At 52.9% G+C, this 21,968-nt stretch overlaps 2 protein-coding genes and 1 long non-coding RNA gene across 3 annotated transcripts in view; 2 read left to right on the top strand and 1 right to left on the bottom strand.

Annotated features, from left to right (window-relative positions):
• The window catches only part of Ca5a (carbonic anhydrase 5A), a 28,607-nt gene extending 27,666 nt beyond the window's left edge, over positions 1 to 941 (top strand). Inside the window, exon 7 of the mRNA XM_034522273.2 lies at positions 565 to 941. Within this exon, the coding sequence (XP_034378164.1) occupies positions 565 to 708 (144 nt within the window). The 3' untranslated portion in view covers positions 709 to 941. The remainder of the gene's footprint in view (positions 1 to 564) is intronic.
• Positions 882 to 3,138, bottom strand: LOC143435001 (uncharacterized). Its single transcript, XR_013104951.1, has 2 exons — positions 2,434 to 3,138; positions 882 to 1,708 (listed from the first exon to the last, which is right to left on the bottom strand). It is a non-coding gene; the product is annotated as an uncharacterized LOC143435001 (long non-coding RNA).
• Positions 3,139 to 8,835: 5,697 nt separating this feature from the next.
• Positions 8,836 to 21,968, top strand: part of Slc7a5 (solute carrier family 7 member 5) — a 28,769-nt gene continuing 15,636 nt past the window's right edge. The window contains exon 1 of the mRNA XM_034522272.2: positions 8,836 to 9,451. Within this exon, the coding sequence (XP_034378163.1) occupies positions 8,911 to 9,451 (541 nt within the window). The 5' untranslated portion in view covers positions 8,836 to 8,910. The remainder of the gene's footprint in view (positions 9,452 to 21,968) is intronic.

Here is a 21,968-nt window from a genome sequence, read left to right as displayed (position 1 = left end):
TGCATCATGTATGAAGCTAGCATATGTCATATTCCCTGAGGTAGGTCCAGATGTGATCGCTGTCCTGAGTTAAATAGCTCAGCCAGGCTGTGCCTGGGAAGGCCCATCTGTGCAAGAATGAAAGCCATTCTCAGATCTTGATGGGACCTTTCTGTTTGCCTTGGGGAAAAGTGGTTTTCTTTCTCAGAAAAAAAAAAATGATTGACTGGCCCCGATGAGTTCCTGTCCATCTCAATGAAGTTCAGTGGGGGGTTGTAAATATATACATTAACAGAAAAATGTATATCATGGAACATACCCAGGGGACTCCTTCCCTACCCAAGTGGCTCACTCAGTGGTTGGCAAGTCGGTGCTGGCTGTTGGCTGGGCCTCAGTATCCTCCTGTGACCTTTCTTTGGGACTACGGGGGTTCCCTCGTGTCTATGGGCTCTCCAACCTCTAGTGAACCCTTAGGCGTCATGGAGTCATGGGTTCACTATGCTGTGTTCTGTTGGTCACTCCTGACTCAGTGTGGGAGGGGACACTGTGCCTGCATCAGCTCACAATGACTGCTCTCTGTTCCAGCTGTCCGAATTCCGCACACTCTTGTTCTCTGGGCGAGGTGAAGACCAGGAGGCGATGGTGAACAACTACCGCCCGCTCCAGCCCCTCAGGGGCCGCAAAGTTCGCTCGTCATTCCGAGTCCATAGGACGGGAGTGAGGTCTTAATCTCAGGATAAAGTCTGTGGAATAGGCAGAGCAGACTGGAAAGGGGGCGCTCATTTCCAAGGGTGCCATACGGCATGGCGCCTAAAGATGGCGAAATCATTGCTCCAGTCAACCTGTTCTGCTGTTGTTGCAAGTAAGAGAGACACTTTAAAGAAACCCAAGCAGAGCTGGAGGGACAGCTCAGCCCACTAAGTGCTTGCCTCATGCCACAAAGACCTCAGTTCAGATCCCCGGTAGCTGTCCAAAAAGCCGACCACAGCGGAGTGAGCATCTAAGCCTCAACATGGCAAGTGGAGACGAGTGGATCCCTGGAAGCTTGCAGGCCAGCAGGCCGGGACTGTGTTGTAAAATTCCAGACCGGTGAGAGGTCCTGTCTCAGGCAAAATGTGGGAGGTGTCTGAGGACTGACACATGACATTGCCCTCTGACATCTACATGCAAAGAATGCACACATTTGCATCTATACATACATGTGCACCAAAATGCCCAAATCTCACTCTCTCTCTCACACCCACAGAGAGACAGAAAGAAAGACAGACACACACACACACACACAGAGACAGAGACAGAGACAGAGAAATTTGAGTTTATAGAGTAGAACTCTGGGCAGAAGACCCAAGATAGGTACAAGGTGGCCTTGAAGACTGAGCAAACTGTGGGCAGTGGTGGCTCATGGCTTTAATCCCAGCACTGGGGAGGCAGAATGGGCGGATCTCTGTGAGTTCAAGGCCAGCCTGGTTTACATAGTGAGTTCCAGGTCAGCCAGGGTTACATAGGAAGACCCTGTCTCAACAAAATAAAAACAAAAATCCAAAACCCAAAACTGAACAAATTAAAAAAAAGACTCCCTGCACAGATTGTTTTGTCTGCCTCTCAGCTCCTGTTCTTTCCGCTCCGCACGTGGAAGTCATCCGTGGCACACTGCTAGGGCCACTCAGAGTCCTCGGCAACATAGAGGGTGGGACCGATATCCTTTTCTTCACTGTCAAACCCAGGATGCCTGTAACACAGCATGGAGGGCTGGGTGGTCAGAGAGCCAGACGGAGTCCATTCTTAGATTTAGGGGAGAGAATCACCGGCTGCCTTGGAACTGAGCGTCACCAAAGTTTGCTCTCCCCACTGCTGGGTTTACGGCCACAAACCGCCGTCCTTTCCCCTGACTCCACATTTCCACTCTCCTCCTGTGGTCTGGCCCGACTGCCTCAGAAAGACCCGTCATGGTTACATGGTGTCCATGCACAGCCCAGGATCATGTACAGCTCCGTAACCATGTCCTTAATCCCACTGCAGAGTCCCCAAGGTCAGGTCACACATCCACGGTGTTGTCAAAGGTTTCGATGTGGGTGTCTCTGAGGAGCACCACCACAGGCTCTGTATCTCTTGATCTCCAGGAAGGGATGCGGTATAACATGAGAGGCCTTGAAAGGTGAGACATGCACCTCGCCACTGCTGCCAGGCGCCCCTTGGTTGGATGCCTTTTCTCCGGAAAAATGGCTGGCATGCTCAACTCTCAGGGCCTCAACTGCCTTTCCGGATGCCCCACCTGGCTGTGACGCTATAGAGAAGTGCCCTAAGCGGGGTATACAGCCTCAGTCCACCACACTGGCCACTGGTGTGGCTGGGGCCTTGGTGGTGACCCCTCTAAAAACATCACCCCCTCCCCACAGCATCCTCACCTCCAACTGCCTCACCCTGCTCCATCAGGCTGGGTCTCTAGGTTCTTACCTTTTCCTGGGATACTCCACCCTCAGATGCCCCCACAACTTGCTTCTTCCTTGGTCTCTGACAATGGCCTGTTACAGAATGCTCACTCTCCGTCACACTCTGGTCCTTATCCCTACTGTGATTTCTTCTGAGCTCTCGGCCCAGTGTATCCAATGTGTTCTGGGATCCTTGGGCTTCTGTTATCCTTCATGATCAGCCCCCTGGGATTCAGACTCCAGTGGAGTGAAGACAGTCCCAAGGGTGGTGGTGGAGGGCAGATGTGTCTCTAGAGTCTAGGAGATGGCTCAGCACATGGCAAGGCCCTCAGTGTTTATTTCATGGAGGAATCGGAGCTGTCTCCTGCGCATGCACCTGCTCTGACCAGCAGACAGATGAACCAGCATCAGAAAGCCAAGAGGAATGCCAGGCTCAGAGGCATCGTTTGGGCTCTGGATCAGGACCACCTGGGGCTCCATCACCTCTGTTCCAGATGCCAACAGGTGTCCTGTCACCTCAGCCTCTTGAGGATTTTTTTTTTAATTGCTTGCTTGCTTGGGAGAAGGAAAAATGCCATTCATGTGGTAGTTATTGCTTTTAAGGCATTACAACTTTCCCTCAGGTGGAAACGCAGTTCAACTGCCTTATCGCCTGATCTTCAAACACTGCTTCCTGCCAGGTATGCAATGAAAAACATGGAAAAATAAGCAAGCCCCGGTCTGTCTCCCAAGGCACATCGTGTTTCACCGGGAGGTTGGGGGGAGGGGGGAATAAAGAATAAATATGTATTCTGGTCCACAAATAGCATGTCGAATCAAAGAGGACCTGCGTAGTCCTCAGGTTTACTTTGGCAGCGGTTCGGTCCTCTCCCATCCCAGAGCTTCCTATGGTGTCAACAACCTGCAGTGGGTCTAGGCAGTGTCCTGGAGCAGCTACAGAAAGTCACCCTGGGCTTCCTGGCATGCCTCCTCATGGAAGAGCGTAGATGCTAGTGTGCGTCTGTGACCACGGCAGTAGCTGGCCCAGGTGCAGCAGATGCCTGAAGGCCACTCTTGACTTACAGGAACGTTGGGTGTCTCGGCTGCCACAGCTGGCAGCAGAGTATGAGAGGCTCAGGTGGCTCTGTCACTATAGACATGACACCAGAGGGCAAGTGATCACCTCCCACTGACAGGACCCACTGATTCCTTAAACGTAGGGAGTAGGGACTGAAGAGACCAGGCATCCCTAAGTATCTGTGGCCCTGGGAACATAGATGTGAGAGCCATCAGCTTGAAGGGGCCTCCGAGTGTCAAGTTGGGCAGTGGTGGCAGGCATAACAGTCCCCACTGTCAACAGAAGAACAAAGGCCTGAGAACCATTGACCATAGAACACAGCTGAACATGAACACAGCTAGGCCTTGCGGACTTCCCAAGGACACTACTTCAGGGGAAGAAAAAATGGGTATGGGGGGGGGGAGTAACTCTCAGTTCTCTTAGAAGGGCTGTGCATGCTCTGGGGCTGATAGAGGCTGAGGACCTGGGTTCACAGAATGGGGGGGGGGGATAGGGGGAGGACTGAGGTAAGGTGGGGGGAGCGACAATAGCCACAGACACAGCCATCACTGCTGAGACTGTGGCTATTGTCCCAGTGAGGCAGTATTGGGAGGTTGGTCAAATGTGGCCTCTTCTTGGGGACCCAGCAAGAGTTCCCACACATTGGCAATCTTAAACACGGAGAAAGTAACACAAGAGCCCAAGGACAGAGCCTTGAACTTTCAAAGTTGGGCCAGCTATTCTGAAGACAATGGTGTGCGGTCTCTGAGCAGATCAGGACTGTGAGGGAGGCAGGATCCTTTGTGGTTTTTTTGCCCTGCTGCTTTGAGGGCTGATATCAAAGGCCTTTCTTCTCATTTTGTTTGTAGTTTTGTAGCAATGTGTCCAGGCTCAGACCTCTTCCTGGAAGTGTTTCAGTGTCTCCAGGCTAACATGACTTTTTAAAAATAGCTAACAAAAGGGAAATTTTTTTAGGAGGCAAAGGCATCCTTGCCCTCAGAGGAAAGAGTCGCTGCAGGATCCAGTCTGAGTCCTTGTTGGATGTGCGCCCCAGAGGTGCTGTGGAGCTAAGCCCCTCCCTCCCCGTACGTGCCTCCATCTCTGCCTCTGAGACCCCATGAAAATGGACGCTTATGAATGACCAATTGTGGCTCTCCTGTGACTCGTCCCAGGCTCAAATCTTGAAAGCAGAGTCGCAGTCCCATTTCCCGGCACACCCAGAAGAGCCCTGTTGCTCAAAGAACCTGAGGCCCAAGCTCCTTTCTGATCAAGTTTCCCAAAGGGTCTGGTCTGACAGAAGCAGCTCTACGACTGCATTTGAGAGTCAGGAGTTCTCTGTCCTAGATGCTGCTTTCCCCTTGCCTCTTGAGCCTCAGAGGACTGGGACACACAAGCATGAGGACCTGGCTTCTTTACAAAAAGCTCAGCATGCTGGTGGTCATCTATCACCCCAGCACTGAAAGACAAAAACCAGACAGGTTATCAAGTCTCTGCCCCAGCATCTCAAGTGCTACAGTTACAGGTGTGCGCTATCACACATGACCGGAACACACACCTGTCTGTCGGGAGACTCTGGGTGGGGACCTGTCTTGTTGCAGCCGCTTGTTCGAGTGGACTGAAGTCCCTCTGCTAGAGACTTGAGGATGACTGTGTTTCCTCAAATCTCAAGAATGGACTTTGGGTTCCAACCAAACACATGATCCACACTAGAGGTGTAAGGAAGTGTAAGGAAGGCAGAGATGAAGCAGAGTGGGGAGCGGGGACACGCAGGGCTGGGGCTCTTTGAGGAATTAAAGCATAGCAAGCGGAGACAGAGGGACTAGCGCTTGTAAGAGATGGACGTGCACTTGTGAGTTGGGCTTCCAAAAATGACCAGTGAGGCAAACCAGAAACAGGCTCATGGAGCCCCGAGCCCTGAGGGGGTCCAGTTATCTTCCAGTGCAAGCCACACTAGGTTTGAGGCCTATAATCCCAGCGCTGGGAGCCAGAGGGTGGACTGGCTAGGCAGCCTAGCCTATCCAGCAGGTTCCAGGCCTATGTAAACCCTCTTTCAAAATATAAGGGGTTGGGGGTGGATGGGAAGGCACATTGGTCAAGAGCACTTTTTGCTCTTGCAGAGGATCCAAGTTCAGTTCCCAACACTCATGGTGGCTCATAACCCCCTGTAACTCCAGTTATGGGGAACCCAATACCCTCCTCTGAGGGCACAGGACACAGATACACATGCAGCTAAAACACTCATCCACATAAAATAAATCTTAAAAAAAAAATAAGTATTTTAAACAAACAAAAACAAAAACCAAGGCAGGGTTCATAAGAAAACGGCTCAGCAGGTAAAGGTGTTTGCAGCCAATCCGAAGGACCTGAGTTCAACTCTTGGAGCCGATATGCTAGAGAATGGCGTGACTCCACACAGATTTCCATCTGCAGAAATGTTCTGGTTACTGTGTCTCTGTTGTGTGGCTTTTCCTGGGTAGACATGAACAGACTTTTCATCTCAGATAGGGCACTGGGAGACCCAGTTCCATCCAAGTCCAGGTATGGTGGTTTGTATATGCTTAGCCCAGGGAGTGGCACTATTAGAAGGTGTGGCCCTGTTGGAGTAGGTGTGTCACTGTGGTCTTTAAGCTCCTCATCCTAGCTGCCTGGACGCCAGTCTTCTAGTGGCCTTCAGATGAAGATGTAGAACTCTCAGCTCCTCCTGCACCATGCCTGCCTGGATGCTGCCATGTTCCCACCTTGATGATAATGGACTGACCCTCTGAACCTGTAAGCCAGCCCCAATTAAATGTTGTCCTTATAAGAGTTGCCTTGGTTGTAGTGTCTGTTCACAGCAGTAGAACCCTAACTAAGACAGTGAGTGAGTGAGCTTACTGTACCCAGTTACTTACAGCAGCATAGGTGACCAGTTAGCAGTAGCAACACTAAGTCCCACCCTTACCTCCTCAGTCAACCTTCAACCTCCCAAATACTCTGCCACACCCAGAGACCACATGTACCCAGGGCGGGAGAGCGCAGCTGGGCAGCACAGGCGGGAGGGGGGCTCCGATGACCCTCCCCACCCCTTTCTTCTTCTATGAAGGACTGTAAGAGGTACTCAGTCTCATTTCAAGATGGAGATAGGAAGACAGGGCTTCCCAACGCTCAGTCAGCCCAACACCACTTTAAATACCTTACTGACCAGTTGAAGAGCTACCCACTAGGATACACACCGGGAGCCCCCATAAGTGAAGAAACTTAACAAGAAACTGCTCCTCAATCCACCAGTAGATGGCGCCCCTGGAAAACATTTCAGAGTCTTAGCTGTTTGAAAAGGGGCACCCAACAGAGATTGTACATACTAACGCTGCTTTGCAGGAAGAAGTCTCAGGCCTTACCTAAAACCCTGTGACAAGCAGCAGCAGAGGAATCACAAGCCATGGGTCTTGGGGACATTCACTGGGCATGGTCACTCTTCCTGGAAAGGACCACAGAAGCTTCCCAGGACCCTAGTCCCCAGGCATCAAACCTCCCAACTGTCCCAGAGGACAGGTCCCCCTTTGCTTTCTTTCTCCGAACTCCAGACCTAGAAAAGCCATTTGAGCCTGCTGTGTTCCTCCAGGCCCATCCTTCTTGGTCTCTGGTAGTGGCCTTGGCTTAATCATGGTTGCCATTTTATACCTCCTTGGACTATTGCTATCTCTGTCTCAAATCAAAGCTTCCCCATGGCTGCTATGCAGAACCTAGCTACTGTGAACGGGACAGATTCCAAAAGAAGCAAGGGTTAGCCACCCACAGGTGAGAGGTGAGCAGGTTGCTTGCCTTGAGGTAGGAGGCCATGAGGGTGCACACACTGGGCAGGCAAGTTACACAACGGCAAAGTCGCTCTCCTCATTTACAAAGCGTTTCTAAGAGCTGCCTCGTGTCCTATTAAAGTAGGCGCTGCACCTTGGAATCTTAGCAATGCCTCGGTGGGCTGGTGGTATGCTTTTAGCCCTCCGAAAGGACCATGTAAAGAATGAGAAGCGAGTTTCTCAATCTTCCCAGAGCCATCGATTTAGGCAGTCTGTAGTATGGCATGTTAATGTTGGTGTAACCTTTTAGCTCCGTGGCTTCCCACTGCTCAGGCTACAGGGACACTAGCTTGTCACTGCGTCTGAATGGCTGACATACTGGAAGCAGGGAGGTGGTTCCAGTGACCCTTGGGAGTCCTTGGCTGAACACCTCCCTGTCCTGGGCTTTCAAGGACAGCTCTGGCATTCGTGGCTGCAGCTATAGATCTAGAGATGGCGAGAAGTTTGAATTTCTTCATTGGTCACGTCTCAGGAGTGGGGAAGGCTTGGCAGACTGGACTGTTTTGCAGGGCACACAGGGCTCTGTGTCCTTACAAGTCTGAAGGTTCTTCTTGAATTAAGCCCCCCCCGCCCTCCCGTCTATGAGCTTACCTGGGGACCCCTTTGGGAAGAAAAAGGAACAGTTGGTGAAAAGGAGGGGGTCTTGGGTCTCCTTGGTCTGACCTTGACCAATGAAACTTTCCAAGTGCACCTGTCAGCTCAAATTACCATGCAGGGGCAACCAGGCCTGGGATGTTGAATCTTTCAGATGTGCGTCCACATTATCTCGAAAGCCCTCTTACCTAAGATTTCCCAAGAATGACAGGCTAAAGCCCTCTCACAGTACAGCCTGCCTTTAAAATCCCTACGTAGATTGGGCAGGTTCTCCTCTTCTGAAGCTTGCTTCTCCAGGTTGGGTGTATCACTAGGCGAGCTTTTGACAAGACTTTCCTTGAGACCAGACGGATAGCTAAGTCTGGGAGTAAGCTGGCTACCATCCTGACCTATTCCTCTCGGCTTCCTACAGAGCTGATGCATCATTTCACCCCCAGACCAAGCAGAACCATTAAGCGTGCCTCACCCCACGACCCACCTCCATTTTTCCTAGATACGAAATCCATCCTCCACCTCCCAGACGTACAGGATAAACACACCGGAGGAAAGGGAGATAAATACCCGCGAGGCAGGGCCAGGATTCCGGGCAGGTGCACATTGAGCCACCCTTCCGGTGCTTTCAACCCAGGCTACTGCTCTTCACCGCCTGGGGCGGGAGAAGCACGGCCTCACCAATAGGCCCAGACAACTTGCACAGAGGGACTTGTGAGGAGGTGTGAGCCGACCCGTGTACAGCCCTCGGGTCTGGTGAAACACGCCACGAAGTACATATCACACTATCCTCTGTGTCAGCGATCCACGTGCTCTAACAGGCCTGGGGGCGGGGCCCGCGGGGAGGCGGAGTCGCTCGAACGGAGGTGGGCGGGGCCTTCCCGGACGGACCAACGGCAGCTGCGAAGGGCGTGGCCTGGAGGGCGGGTAACGGTAGAGATAAAAGGCCGCGCGGGCGGGGCGGGCGCAGACGCATTTCTCAGTACGCGGAGTGCGGCTCGGCCGCGCGCACGCCGGGTATCCAGGCCGAGCCGGGAACGTCGAGAGCATGGCGGTCGCGGGCGCAAAGCGGCGCGCGGTTGCGGCCCCGGCGACGGCGGCGGCGGAGGAGGAGCGGCAGGCGCGGGAGAAGATGCTGGAGGCGCGGCGCGGGGACGGCGCGGACCCGGAGGGCGAAGGCGTGACCCTGCAGCGCAATATCACGCTGCTCAATGGTGTGGCCATCATCGTGGGCACCATCATCGGCTCGGGCATCTTCGTGACGCCCACCGGTGTGCTCAAGGAAGCGGGCTCGCCCGGACTATCGCTCGTGGTGTGGGCTGTATGCGGCGTCTTCTCCATCGTGGGCGCACTCTGCTACGCGGAGCTGGGCACCACCATCTCCAAGTCAGGCGGCGACTACGCCTACATGCTGGAGGTCTACGGCTCGCTGCCCGCCTTCCTCAAGCTCTGGATCGAGCTGCTCATCATTCGGCCCTCCTCACAGTACATCGTGGCGCTGGTCTTCGCCACCTACCTGCTCAAGCCGGTCTTCCCCACTTGTCCGGTGCCCGAGGAGGCTGCCAAGCTCGTGGCCTGCCTCTGCGTGCGTAAGTAGGGGGTCCGGGCTGGGGCGGGGCGGGGCAGGGCGGGGTGGGCGAGAGCCAAGGTCCCTGTTTGTGCAACTCCGCAACACCCATCCCAGCATCCCTCCATCTGTCCATCCCTGGACCATCTCGACAGTTCCAAGCTAAAGTCACAGGTCCCAGAACCCACGTGCGTTTCTTTAATCCATTCATAGTGTCTGCTTTTGGGGCAGCCCTCGCGAGACCTCAGTGGGTCGCGGCTCTGATCCCGCGTCAGGCATCCCGCTTCCCGACCTGAATCCTTAAGATACGAGAGGTCTACTCAGTCCCGCGTGAGAGCAATACTCCCTGCCTCCCGCAAAGCACCACGTGGAGTGGCTGATGTGCCAGTTTCCTGTTTCTGCTTCGATTGCTGACTGGTTGCTAAGAAGGAAATTACAGGTTTTTTTTTTTTTAAATCACTACGTTCTTAAAACCGGCCTATCAGGAATTAGTGCACGGGCTGACTCATAAGAAAACAGTAGTAATAAAATTGTGTGTGGTAGTGATAGCTGCTTGCTCGTTTGGGGTGAATAGCAGAATCCTGTAAAGGCTGCCTGTCAGTAAAGGACTGAAACTTGGCTTCAGACGGTCTGTGTGGGTGGGCTTGGGGGTCCCAAGATGTGCCAGGTAACAGCTGTTGAGTGCAACCCTTGCGGGACTCATAGGTCATGACGGATTGATTTCTGCTTTTCTAAAACAGTTGTGTGATTTTTCAGGACTGGGGAAAATGACCGTTTAAAGCAAATGCCACACGATTTGGTGATGGAGGGCAACCTGGAAATCGTGCTACTTCCAAAATTTCAGATGGGCTCAGGCAGCTAAGACAGATGCGTTTGCTTCCTTCAGAAGCCGTGTTGAAAGTGCACAGAAGCGAGGGTGATAGATAGAGTGGCAGGGTTAGACATAATCTTGGGTTGTGAGCCATAAAGTTGGGGGGCTGCTGTTAGCACTAGAGCCACTGCTGCCGGATGCCGGTGCCTATTTTGGCTTTGGTCATGAGCCTGTCCCCTGTTATCAGTCACAGCCCTCGCTCGGGTGTGCCCTTAAATGCTGAGACCACCCAGTCTGCTCTGTTGTAGTGCTGGTCGGAGTCAGACTGGATGATGATCTGTAAGGTCTCCTTCTGTTTGCTTGGTTCACATGTAAAAATGGTCGAAAGCCACAGTTGGTCTGCAAAAGCACTGGGCTGGCCAGGGAAAGCCTGGCCCCAATGGACAGTGATCACTGCACTGCATACTCAGAATTTCAATTGTCCACTTCTTCTTATGGATGGGACTGGCTTGACCTTTAGGTCACATAGGGAATGTTGTGGGTACCTTTAAGGGTTTTTAGTTTGGTTGATTTTGAGACAGGCTTTTGCTATGAAGCCCTAGCTGGTCTGCAACTCGCCTCTGCCTCCCAAGTACAGGGAGTAAGTGTGTACACCACCATGCCAGGCTGGCATGGCTGTCTTTAAAGAGCCCACACTCTTGCGAAGATAGTTCTGGAAAGCTGGTTTCTGACTTTTGCAGGTGCTAGTGACATATGGGAAGCAATGCTTGACCACAGCAGGCGGGCAGCACGGAGGGCTTACAAATGCCCCCCCCCCCCCTTTTTTTTTGTTTTCAATGTTTTATTTCTTTTACACACTGGTGGAGGTCAGAGGACAATTATAAGAGTTAGTTCTCTCCTTCCACCATGTGAGTCCCTGGGATGGAACTCAGATCTTCTGGTTTGGCGCAAGCCCTTTTATCCACTGAGCCATCTCACTGGCCCAAATGTCTTTCTTGAAAAAAGAAAAGTAATAACACAAATGTATAATTGTGTAAATATTCAGCTATGTAGACAAGTGAGAGTCAAACATGAGATCCATGCTCCTGTCACCCAACAGCTAATTGGTAAAGTCCTGGTTGGATCTCAGTGGACATCTGTTTTAAAACCTGAGGGAACACGGCATGTCTCAGCTCTTCAGGACAGCTTCCAACAAGCTTAGCAGCATTTGGGGCTTCCAAGATTTGAGAACAGTGGTTAGTTAGCAGGTGCCTTCCACAGAGCCTGCAGCAAGTCATGCTCTCCCAGACTTTTGTGATGCAGAGGCTTCGGTGGGGCTTTTTGTTTGTTTTAAATTAAAACTATATGGATGGTGCTTTGTCTGCATGTGTGTCTGTGTACCACCTGACCCATGTGGGTCGCCTGTGGAGGCCGGAGTCAGAGCCACTGGAGTTACAGACAGTTGTGACCTACTATGTGGGTGCTGAGGTTTGAACCCTGATCTCTGGAGGAGCATCCAGTGCTCTTGGCTATCTATCTCTCCAGCCCCATGATACAGGGTTTTAAAAAAATGCCTTAAGTAGCCTTTTTTACAATCTTTTGTGGTTGCCATAGGTAGGACCCTCTGGTACGTTCTAGAAAGGACACACCCTGGCCCAAGTTCTGAGTGTCAAGGTGAGATCTGTCCATCATCTTTCTGCTGGTGTGGTCATCAGTGGACAGGTGGTGCAGACACAGCTCTGTTTCTCTGAACCACAGGAGTGTGTGCCGCTGCCATCTAGTTGGAAGGAGAGTCTCAGTGACATACCAACAAGCTTCTACAGGAGGGCCTTGACTGTTCCTGCTTGAAAGAGGCAGAATCTAGAAAGAGCTGGCTTGACAAGGCAGGAGGACCCCAGGAGGCTCTCCTGGACGTCCAGATGCCCTTCGAAGTCTCTGAAGGCCTGGGTGCTGGCTCTTGGAGGACTGCTCTGAGGAGGCAGTTAAGTGTGTCAGTGAGTGCCCTGTTATTTCTCCAGGGCACTTCTGGGGAACATAGTGTTCACTGGCTTCCATGCCTTGGGAAAGACCCTCAGGAAGCACTGAGATCAGGTGTTAGGACAGAGGTCTGCTTTCTGTGGGTTGAAGCTTCCTTCTGGAGGCCTCTGTGCTTGTCTCTCCACAAGTTTCCTTCACCCAGTTAAGGCTGGATTGGGAAATGACTTGGCATCCATCCCAAGGAAACCCACTGGTAGTAAGGGTGGATGGCATCTGCCTCAGGGAGTCTGGATCCTCCTCCTGGTAATCTCAGGCCTGATGCGGGCAGCCGGAGAGGAGTCCTTCATAAAGAATGGACGGCTCGCCCTCTGCGTTGTTCTGGATGGCTGGGGGCTGTGCTAGTGAGGCCTAGGGTATGTGGTGTGGTGTTTGTTTTGATCTGTTTTTGAGATAAGGCTTCTCTGTAGTCCTGGTGGTGCTAGAACTCACTTTGTAGAGCAGGCTGGTCTTGAGTTCATAGATCTGTTTGCCTCTGCCTCCAGAGTGCCGGGATTAAAGTCTCATGCACATTGTTGCCCAAGCAAAGCTCAGTAGCCTGGACGCTGTCAAGTTGTCCTGGAGCCCAGTGTCTTAGGTACAGTTCTACTGCTGCGGTAAACACCGTGACCAAAGCAAACTTGGGAAAGGGATTTCCTTCACCTTCCAGCTGGTAGTACTGATCCAGAGCCAAGGCAGGGCTGATACAGAGGCCGTGAAACAGCAGAGGCTGCTGTTGCAGGGCTGATACAGAGGCCGTGAAACAGCAGAGGCTGCTGTTTACCAGTTTTCTCCTCATGGCTGGCTCAGCCTTCCTTTTTAAATGGGAGCCACGATCACCTGCCCTCCCATCGTGGCACTGCCCACAATGAGGTGGGCCCTCCCTCATCAGTTAGTCACCTAGAAAACGCTTTGTAGGCTTACCTCCAGGCGACTTTTCTGGGGTCTTTTTTTCAATTAAGAGTCCTGCTACCCAAATGACTCTAGCTTGTGTCAAGTTGGCATAAAAACTATCCAGGACACTCAGTGCCTGAATTTGTCTTGTTACCGAATCTTACAGACTAGAGCTGAGATTCAGGCTGAGCTGCGATTTATCTAATCTCACGGGGCCATGGCTGTCTGTGCTGAGGTGCACAGGAATGTAACAGCCTAGACTCAGGACTGAAGCCCAGGCTCTGGGTGGTGACCAGGGCCACCTGTGTCACCTCTCCAGCCTTGTGTGAAGGATGAGGCCTGCTGACCAGCTTAAAACACTGAAGGTGTGCACCCTATCCTGGGTGGAGAATGGGACCCCTGCCGGCTGAAGCTTGATCTCAGGTGTCTGAGGACTCTTCTGGACCTCTCAGGAGAGGTAGAGGCTGCCTGGCGTGGGCTCCTCAGTGCCAGGAAACTCACTACTTTACTCTTCATGGAATGAGTCCAGCGGAGTCTTAGACATTCTAGTTAGCATATGTCTGGAGACCTGTAGCCTGAAATAGTTCCCTCCCAGTATCCGATCAGGAGCATTGTTTTTCTGATTTGAGGAAGGACCCTCTGAACCTCCACGTATAACTCTGTAAAATGGGGATCCAGCCTGCCTGGGTGTTGGTGGAGAGCTTTATTTAGCAGATGGCACAGAGTCGATCATGTAGGAGATGTGTCATCTTCTGTACTCTGCCTGGTGGACCTGCTCCCTCTTACCGGGGAGCAGCCTCGCAGCCTGCCTCTGCATGGAGAAGAAGCTGGAAGGAGGGAGAAGGAAATGGAAGGGTGCTCGCTGTTTCCCTTCCTCTGAAGTATAGGTGTGCAGCATAAGCTGTGGACAAGGTCTGGGTGAAGACATGTAGACTTCTGCTTGGCCCTGCCTGGGTTTCTGATGGCCAGTTCCAGGCCAAGCTTGCTGACCTGAAGGTCAGTGGGTCAGCTGAGTAGCCACTAGAGAAGATGGGGAGGGGTAGCGGGGGTGGTGGTGGTGGGGAGCCACAGTGTCCATGTGGCTTTTTTGTCCCTTGTCTTCAAGTCACCCCCTGGTTTCTACCCTAGACTGCCTCTGCTAGAGACCCCAGGCCTCCACAGGAGTCGTTGGAGTTTCTGGGCGCTGTTGCTGCTGCGGCTGAGCTGAGGCAGAGGCTCTAGTGGCCCCAGTGTCTGGAACCATGAGCTCAGCACAGCTTTGTAACTAGCACTGAAATCGGCTTTTCCAGCCAGACATGAAAGCACATACACACAGAGTAGACAACACCCAGTCACAGGACCTGGGGCCCCAGACATGAGTAGTTCACAGAACCTCTGACCAAAGCTTCTGGGAAATATGGCAAGCATTTTAAGTATTTCTACCCCTCCCCCCTTTTTTTGGCAGGGGGTGAGCGTTGGGCAGGGATTATGAACCACTGGGTAATCCATAGCATGCCCAGGATCTCTGTCCAGAAATGGTGGTTGGTGACCATAGTGGCCCCATGCAGCCACAGTCCCAAGGCCCTGAGACACAGGCTGGGGGCGAGCACCTTGAGTGCATTGTTTTTTGCATGGCACATATGCATGGTCTCTGCATATTTCCTCTGATTTAGCCTTTGAAGTCAGTGTAATCATTACACTGTTTCATAGTGAGAGAAACTGAGGCAGGAGTGGACTGGGTAGCAAGTGCTAGGCTATGTGGTGCCTTGGTCACTACATCCAGGAATCTGGTCTGCTAAGGCAGGGACTCAGCCGCTCAGAGAGGTTCTCAGCATTTAGATTCCTGAGGAAGGGCTCCTCCCTGGATGGGGTTTGTAGGGAGCTGTCCAGTCACCTTCTATCTTCCTGCCACAATCTCCACTGGGGTGAGCTTTAGACGGACAGCCCCTACCTTTAGACGGCTACCTCTGGGGTGTTACAGGGTGCCACAAGGACAATATGACTGGCTCCAGAGCCGCCTCTAGAACAGCGCTCCCTGTCCGAGCGAGGCCTTGGCCATTCTGCCTGCAGCCAGCCTTCCATGCCAGCCTCTGATTCAGCCCTGGACACATTTGTTCCTTCCACTGCCCTGACCCAGCTGGAGGACTCACACCCTACACACAGCCCCTGTCATTTAGCGCTGTTCTGAACTGTTACTTTTCCTGGCAGCAGCCACATCACATCTGTGTACCATAGGGAGGCTGGGAGCCAGAGATGTCTCATCCCTGAGCACCAGCCATCAGACTAGCCCTTGGCTGGACACTTCTGTGCCGTGCCCACACTTCCCCGTTGCCAGGATATGCTGCTATGTAAAGAATTAGCAGGATTTCCCATCCCACTTCTCTGGAGCCTGGTGTGTGCAACCTGATCCACACTGAGTCACCGTGACCTTGGGGCCAGCCAGCATATGTCATTTCTGAGACCTTATGGTGTGGCAGCTGCTTGTAGTCAGTAAGGGGCCTGCCTTCACCTTATATTTCTGGTCATGCCACCAGCTCAGGATGCAGGAATGGAAGGGTCAGGAGTCTTTACTGAGTTCCCTAGGAACCCTTTGCCTGGGTTGTGTGGGAGGATTCAGGGCCACAGGGATGGCCTGAGCAAGCTTTTGACTCTGTCTCTTGAGCTGTGAGCCCCCCAGGGCATACTGGTGCTGATGGTCCACACCAAACTGGGTATGGTAGAGGCTGCAGGTTGCTGAGGGGAGCAACTGCCCAAAGTGCTATACAGCGGTGTTCTGAGTTGTTAGGCCTGGTCTGCTGGCAACTCCCCTAAGCCCAGGGATTCCTGGCTTTTCTCACTGTACCCATTGGACCTGATCGAGATGGCCTTGAACTCTGTTCCTAACAGCTATGTGCCCCTAAACCCCACCCCACACTATTCCTAACAGCTATGTGTCCCCAACCCCCCCACACTATTCCTAACAGCTATGTGCCCCCCCAACCCCCCCACACTGTTCCTAACAGCCATGTGCCCCTAAACCTTCCCCACCACCACCATCACCACCACCACCACACACACACACACACACACACACACACACACACACACACAGAGGTTGTGCCCTGGTGAAGCCCGAATGCACCCCATTCAGCAGGTTTATTGTATGTAGTGTTTGCTACGATCTGCTGTTCTCACTTCAAATACTCTGGAAAGTATACACCCACCCCTACAGCTAGACTACTCTAATGCCACTTAAGGGCCATCAAGGTTAGTTCTGTGGGACCTCCTTCCCCAGGAACTGCTGTATGGTGGAGCAAGTCTCACTTGCTCTTTCTTTTTCTCTTATTTATTTATTTATTTATTTATTTTGGTTTTTCAAGACAGGGTTTCTCTGTGTAGCCCAGGCTGTCCTGGAACTCACTCTGTAGACCAGGCTGGCCTCAAACTCAGAAATCCACCTGCCTCTGCCTCCCAAGTGCTGGGATTAAAGGCGTGCGCCACCACTACCTGGCTTCACCTGCTCCTTCTTGATGGCTTCGCTGAAGAGGGAATTGTAGTGCCACGCGCAGATGTGAGAGTCTGCACTTAGCTGGTGATGAGGAACCCTTACACTCAGAGCTTTGTTCCCTCAGACACTCAACACTGTAGTGGTCAGATCAGTAGGGGACCACGAAGCCCCTGGCGTAGGGTTTAAGCCAATGGTGGCGGTGGTTCTGTAGAGTGGGAGCAGAGGTTTAGAGGTGTCAGGTATCCTGTGGGAGTTGGAGGAGCAAGGTAGTAGCCTTTTGGAGTTACCAGGAACCCCTGGGACCTCTGTTTTCAGGGAACTTGCTTCAGAGGTGTCGGGAAGTCACTTGGGGTGAGCGGGTGTTTGGTTAGCCCAAGACTTGGATGTTTCAGTTTTTTGTTTTTTAAGATTTATTTATTTCATGTATATGAGTTTACTGTAGCTGTCTTCAGACACCTTCAGGACCTCTGAAAGAGCACTCAGTGCTCTTAACCGCTGAGCCATCTCACCAGCCCCAGTGTTTCAGCTTTTTAAGCTGATGTTTTCTGGCCTGTGGGAAGATATGCCAGGCCTGACTGAACAGTCCCTGATAACCTGCACCCCGGCACTGTCTGTGGTTGACTGTGACTGCTCAGCGATGTGAGGCCTGAGTCCGTCCTCCCCCCCACACACACAGCGAGACAAAGATAATGGAGAGCCCACGTAGACCTGAGCCTGAGGAGGGGGCACATAGGACTCTGAAGACACCAGGTGTGGTGGCACGTGCCCGAATCGAAGACCAGCTTCCTCTAGGGAGCATGGGGCGAGTTCTGGGACAGCTGGGCTACACAGAGAAACCCTGTCTCAAATTTAAAAGAAAGAAAGAAGGAAGGAAGGAAAGAAGGAAGGAAGGAAGGAAGGAAGGAAGGAAGGAAGGAAGGAAGGAAGGCAGGCAGGCAGGCAGGCAGGCAGGCAGGCAGGCAGGCAGGCAAGCATTGAAAACGCCACAGCAGCAACGTTCCTCTGCAAAGACAGGGATGGGCCAACAGAGTGCCACCCAGTGCTGGAGGTGGATCACACCCTGCAGGTGTCTTGACCTACGTGGCCACATGCATCCTCAGGAGCCCAAGGGAGAAAGGGAGTCTAGAGAAGTCACCCATTGTATCTGAGTGGGCTACCTGGGCTAATGGCCCCAGCATGTGGGAGCCCGCTGACCTTAGACGCTCAGCTCTCTTAGACTTGTCTGAGTGGGGTTGCCAATGATTGGGGGCCCGGGGGAGTTGTTTTTACCAGCACCTGAGGAGTCTGGTTAGGGTGAGCACTGGGGTGACTGGCCACGGGACATTCCCACCTGCTGGTTATTGCAAGCAGACCTCGCACCTGTGCAGGAGGCTCACTGGGGCTCTTTTGGGTTCTACCTGGGAGCCTTGAGTGGGGAACTGGTAACATCTAGACTTTAAGGAGTCAGGAAGTACTGCTGAGTCCTGTGTTCATCAGTGGGATCACCCACTAGTCTCAAGTCTCTGCGTGTGCAAACAGACTCAATTTAGATGGAGCCAGGATCACCTCCAGACAATCCCAGGTCTGAACCAACCCATGCTCAGGCCTTCGTCCAGTCTCTGGGAAAGGGACAGATATACCCTGGAGGACCAGCCCAGCCATGCTTCCTGGAACCAGTGAAGCCACCAGCCACTTCCTATACCCTGCCCCAGGAGCCCTGGGAGACTGGGTGCTGCTCAGTGAGTGTGGACAGGACCAGCTTCAGGAATCTCTACTTCCTGCCCTTTGTAGTGAAACAGCAGTTCCTTGGCAGCCATATTACCCCAAGCATGGTCCTTTAGGGAAGAGATTCTGGTGCCAGATGCCTGCTCAGCCATGGATCAGGTGGTGTCAAGGTGAGCCTAGGGCTTCTTCCATGGCTGGAGCACTGTGTTTTGCCAACCCAGTGAGACAGTAAAGGGTCTCTCCAGCACTCTGTAAAGTGTGAGCTCTCGAGCCCGTGGTAAACCAAGTTTCCCTGAGTGTCCCCATGAAGCTGGCTAGGGATGAAAACTAACCTTGTGAAGAGCAGACAGGCCTGTGGGCTAAGGGCCTGCCCTGCATGGTTATCTGCACTCAGTATGAGGCACTGGGCTTTATCTCACGCGTCCAGATGTTGCTGCTAGCCAGCACAGCCACATTTATCTATTGGTGTCATGTGGGGAACCCCAAAAAGGACCAGCTTTTCCTCCTGCGCTGTAGCCAGGGTTCCCCCCCTTGACACAGGGCTGCATATGAACAGGAGTGGCTCACGGCCCAATCCTGCTGCCTTTGTCTTTGGTGGGAAGCGCTGGCCAGGCAGCAGATTGTCTGCGTAGGGAGCTGAGGTTCCTTCCGGTCAGTCTTCTGACTGCCTCTCATGACAGTGTCTCGAGAAGACCAGAAGCTCCTGGACCTAGATGAATTCATTCATTTATTTCGGATTGTTTGGTTTTGAAAACGGCTGTGGGAGATAATAATCCCTTGTTCACTTGTTCTCGAGTCAGTGAGCATTACCGGTTCACCACCTGCTCTGACTCTTTTATAAGACACATCAAAGTATAGAGTCCCTTTTGTTTTGTCTTATTCTGATGTCAGAAGAGAAGTCAGCAGCTAAGAAGTTCAACCCCAATTGCCGAGGCCCGTGGTGGCCTTCCTCTGTCCACTTGGCCTGGAGTCTGGGCTCAGGCCTGTTTTTGGCCAGAGAGAAGCTGGCTTGGCCCAGACAGGGCAGGGTGTTGGAGTAGCAGAGGGGCCCACTGGGACAGGGAGGACAGTGGCTCAATAGACTGCTCTCTTCCTTAGAGGTTCAGAGGGGCACCTCATACCGGGCAACTCAGCAGAGGCACATTTCCTGAAGCCCAGGCTGTGTCATACTTTCCCTTCAGAGTTCAGAAACCAGAGACCACAGCTGCCAAGGCTGAGGCGGATGGCTTTGGGCTTAGCCACACCCCTCCTGCCGGCTCACCCCAGCCAAATGGGATCTGGCTAGTGATGCAATCTGCCAGCCTCTTGCACCCAGAAGCCGTTGTGTGGGGAGGCGGGATTAAGAGAGGCTTGGCTGCTTTGTTTCATTGTCATCGCACCTAAAAGGAAATGTGGGGCTGTCTAAGGAAAGATGTCAGATTGGGGACCTGTGGGAAAGGGACAAGGGCAATAGGGGGGGCATCTTAGGGGGCCGTGTTCACCCCGCAGTCTCCTCTCACTCCTTTACTCTGGGAGACATGGGAGTTTTTAAGCAGGTCTCTGTGGTGGCTGCAGCAGCTACTACAGCTACTGCGCAGCAAGGGAGCTTTCTCTGGTCTAGTGCAGTGCAGCCGTGTTACATCAGCCGGAGCTATAAAGAGGGAGGTGACTCAGTGCAGATGCGCGCTGACTTCCTGGAGGTAAAGCTACTACTGTAGCCTCCATCCCCAGCACCAGGGCGTCTTCCTGCTTCCCTTCCACCTGAAGTTGGCCAGATAATTAATGTAGATTCCTGTCTTTGCGGTCTGTTCCCCAAACTGCAAAATGACATATAATTAGTCTGGCTGGGGAAATGCTGCCTGGCGTCTGTGAGGCCTGAGTCGGCTCAGCCTTTGTGGGAGTTGCTCATTAGGGAAGCAATGAGCTTTTCCCACTACATCCTGGAGAAGTCGGGGTTCTGGTAGACTGGGGCCTCTCAGGCTGCATGCTGCACTGGTTAATGTTTGGCCAAGGCAAGCCAGGAACCTTCCCCTCCCCCACAGTTGGGTGTAGAGGCTTTCTAGCTCTCTTGAGGATGGAGCTGAGGAAGTTGGGGGCCCTAGTATGGGAAGCCAGCTGCTACCAAGGTGGCAAGGTAGGTGTGCTCACTGGTTTTAACCATGCTTTTATTTATGTTTACACAGAGTACAGTGTTGAAACCCAGTTTGAAGTTTGTGGAGGTGAAACCCTCCACAGATAACTACATACTCTTGCCAAGGTCTCAGGGTTCCTTAGGAAACCAGGCAGCCCTGTCGAAATTGCTTGCCTGCAGCCCCTGCCCCCCCACTCCCTTCCCATCCCCACCCCCCGCCCCGGGCTCCTGAGGCTCTGCCTTCATGCTGTGTGGTCCAGTTGCTCAGGTGTCTACAAAATATTACCTGTGGTTCCTGTTCAATATATGCTGGTCAGATGTCAGGGACAAGTTTCTGTTTTGTTGTGCCCCAAGCCCACCTGCAGCAGCATGTGAGAATACCTGTTCCCTCTGGTTCCCACCTGCAGCAGCATGTGAGAGCACCTGTTCCCTTTGGTTCCCACCTGCAGCAGCATGTGAGAGCACCTGTTCCCTCTGGTTCCCACCTGCAGCAGCATGTGAGAGCACCTGTTCCCTCTGGTTCCCACCTGCAACAGCATGTGAGAGCACCTGTTCCCTCTGGTTCCCACCTGCAACAGCATGTGAGAGCACCTGTTCCCTCTGGTTCCCACCTGCAACAGCATGTGAGAGCACCTGTTCCCTCTGGTTCCCACCTGCAACAGCATGTGAGAGCACCTGTTCCCTCTGGTTCCCACCTGCAACAGCATGTGAGAGCACCTGTTCCCTCTGGTTCCCACCTGCAACAGCATGTGAGAGCACCTGTTCCCTCTGGTTCCCACCTGCAACAGCATGTGAGAGCACCTGTTCCCTCTGGTTCCCACCTGCAACAGCATGTGAGAGCACCTGTTCCCTTTGGTTCCCACCTGCAGCCTGTGCCCACCTTGCCCCATTGTTCCCCTCTTGGCTTACCTGATTCACATAGACAAGATGCCTCACCTGCTTTCACCAACCCCATGGAAGGTTGTCTTTGAGGTCACCGTACAGTTTACGTGCTGTGCTCGACCCTAGCGTGTTCTGTCCCAGGATTTGGGGCCGTCCTCCAAGCTGTTTGAATTTCATTTGAGTCGTCCTTCCACAGAGCAGATACACACAGACAACAGCAGATGACGGGGTTCTGATGGGGAGTCCCTAAGGTGGTAGAGACTGCTGAGACCCAAGGACACCTTACCCAGGCATGGTGGCACATGTCTAATCCCAGCACTCAAGAGCAAATGATGCAGAGCTCAGTGCCAGTGGGGCTACACAGTGACCCCTGTCTCACAGAGGCCAGGTGAAGAGCCGGGCCTGGTGGCGCAGGCTTGTCCTCCTGCCACTCAGAAGGCTTTGACAGGAGGATCTTGAGTTTGAGCCCAGCCTGGGCTACATAGTGAAACCCTGTATGTTTTAAAAAAAAAAATTTGCTGCAGGCTATTCAGGGCAGCCAAGATCAGGCTCTTTGAAGAACTGGTGTTTCTAACCTTTGACCCTGGCCCCAGGAAACTAGCTAGCTTTATCAAAACAAGGCTCAGAAAGTCAGAGCTCATGGGAAGGCAGGCAGGGCTTTGCCTCTGTGGGATCCCAGC

Source organism: Arvicanthis niloticus, chromosome 18 (assembly GCF_011762505.2).
Source record: "Arvicanthis niloticus isolate mArvNil1 chromosome 18, mArvNil1.pat.X, whole genome shotgun sequence".
NCBI classification, from domain to species: domain Eukaryota; kingdom Metazoa; phylum Chordata; class Mammalia; order Rodentia; family Muridae; genus Arvicanthis; species Arvicanthis niloticus.
This window is presented reverse-complemented; position numbering and strand designations above follow the sequence as displayed.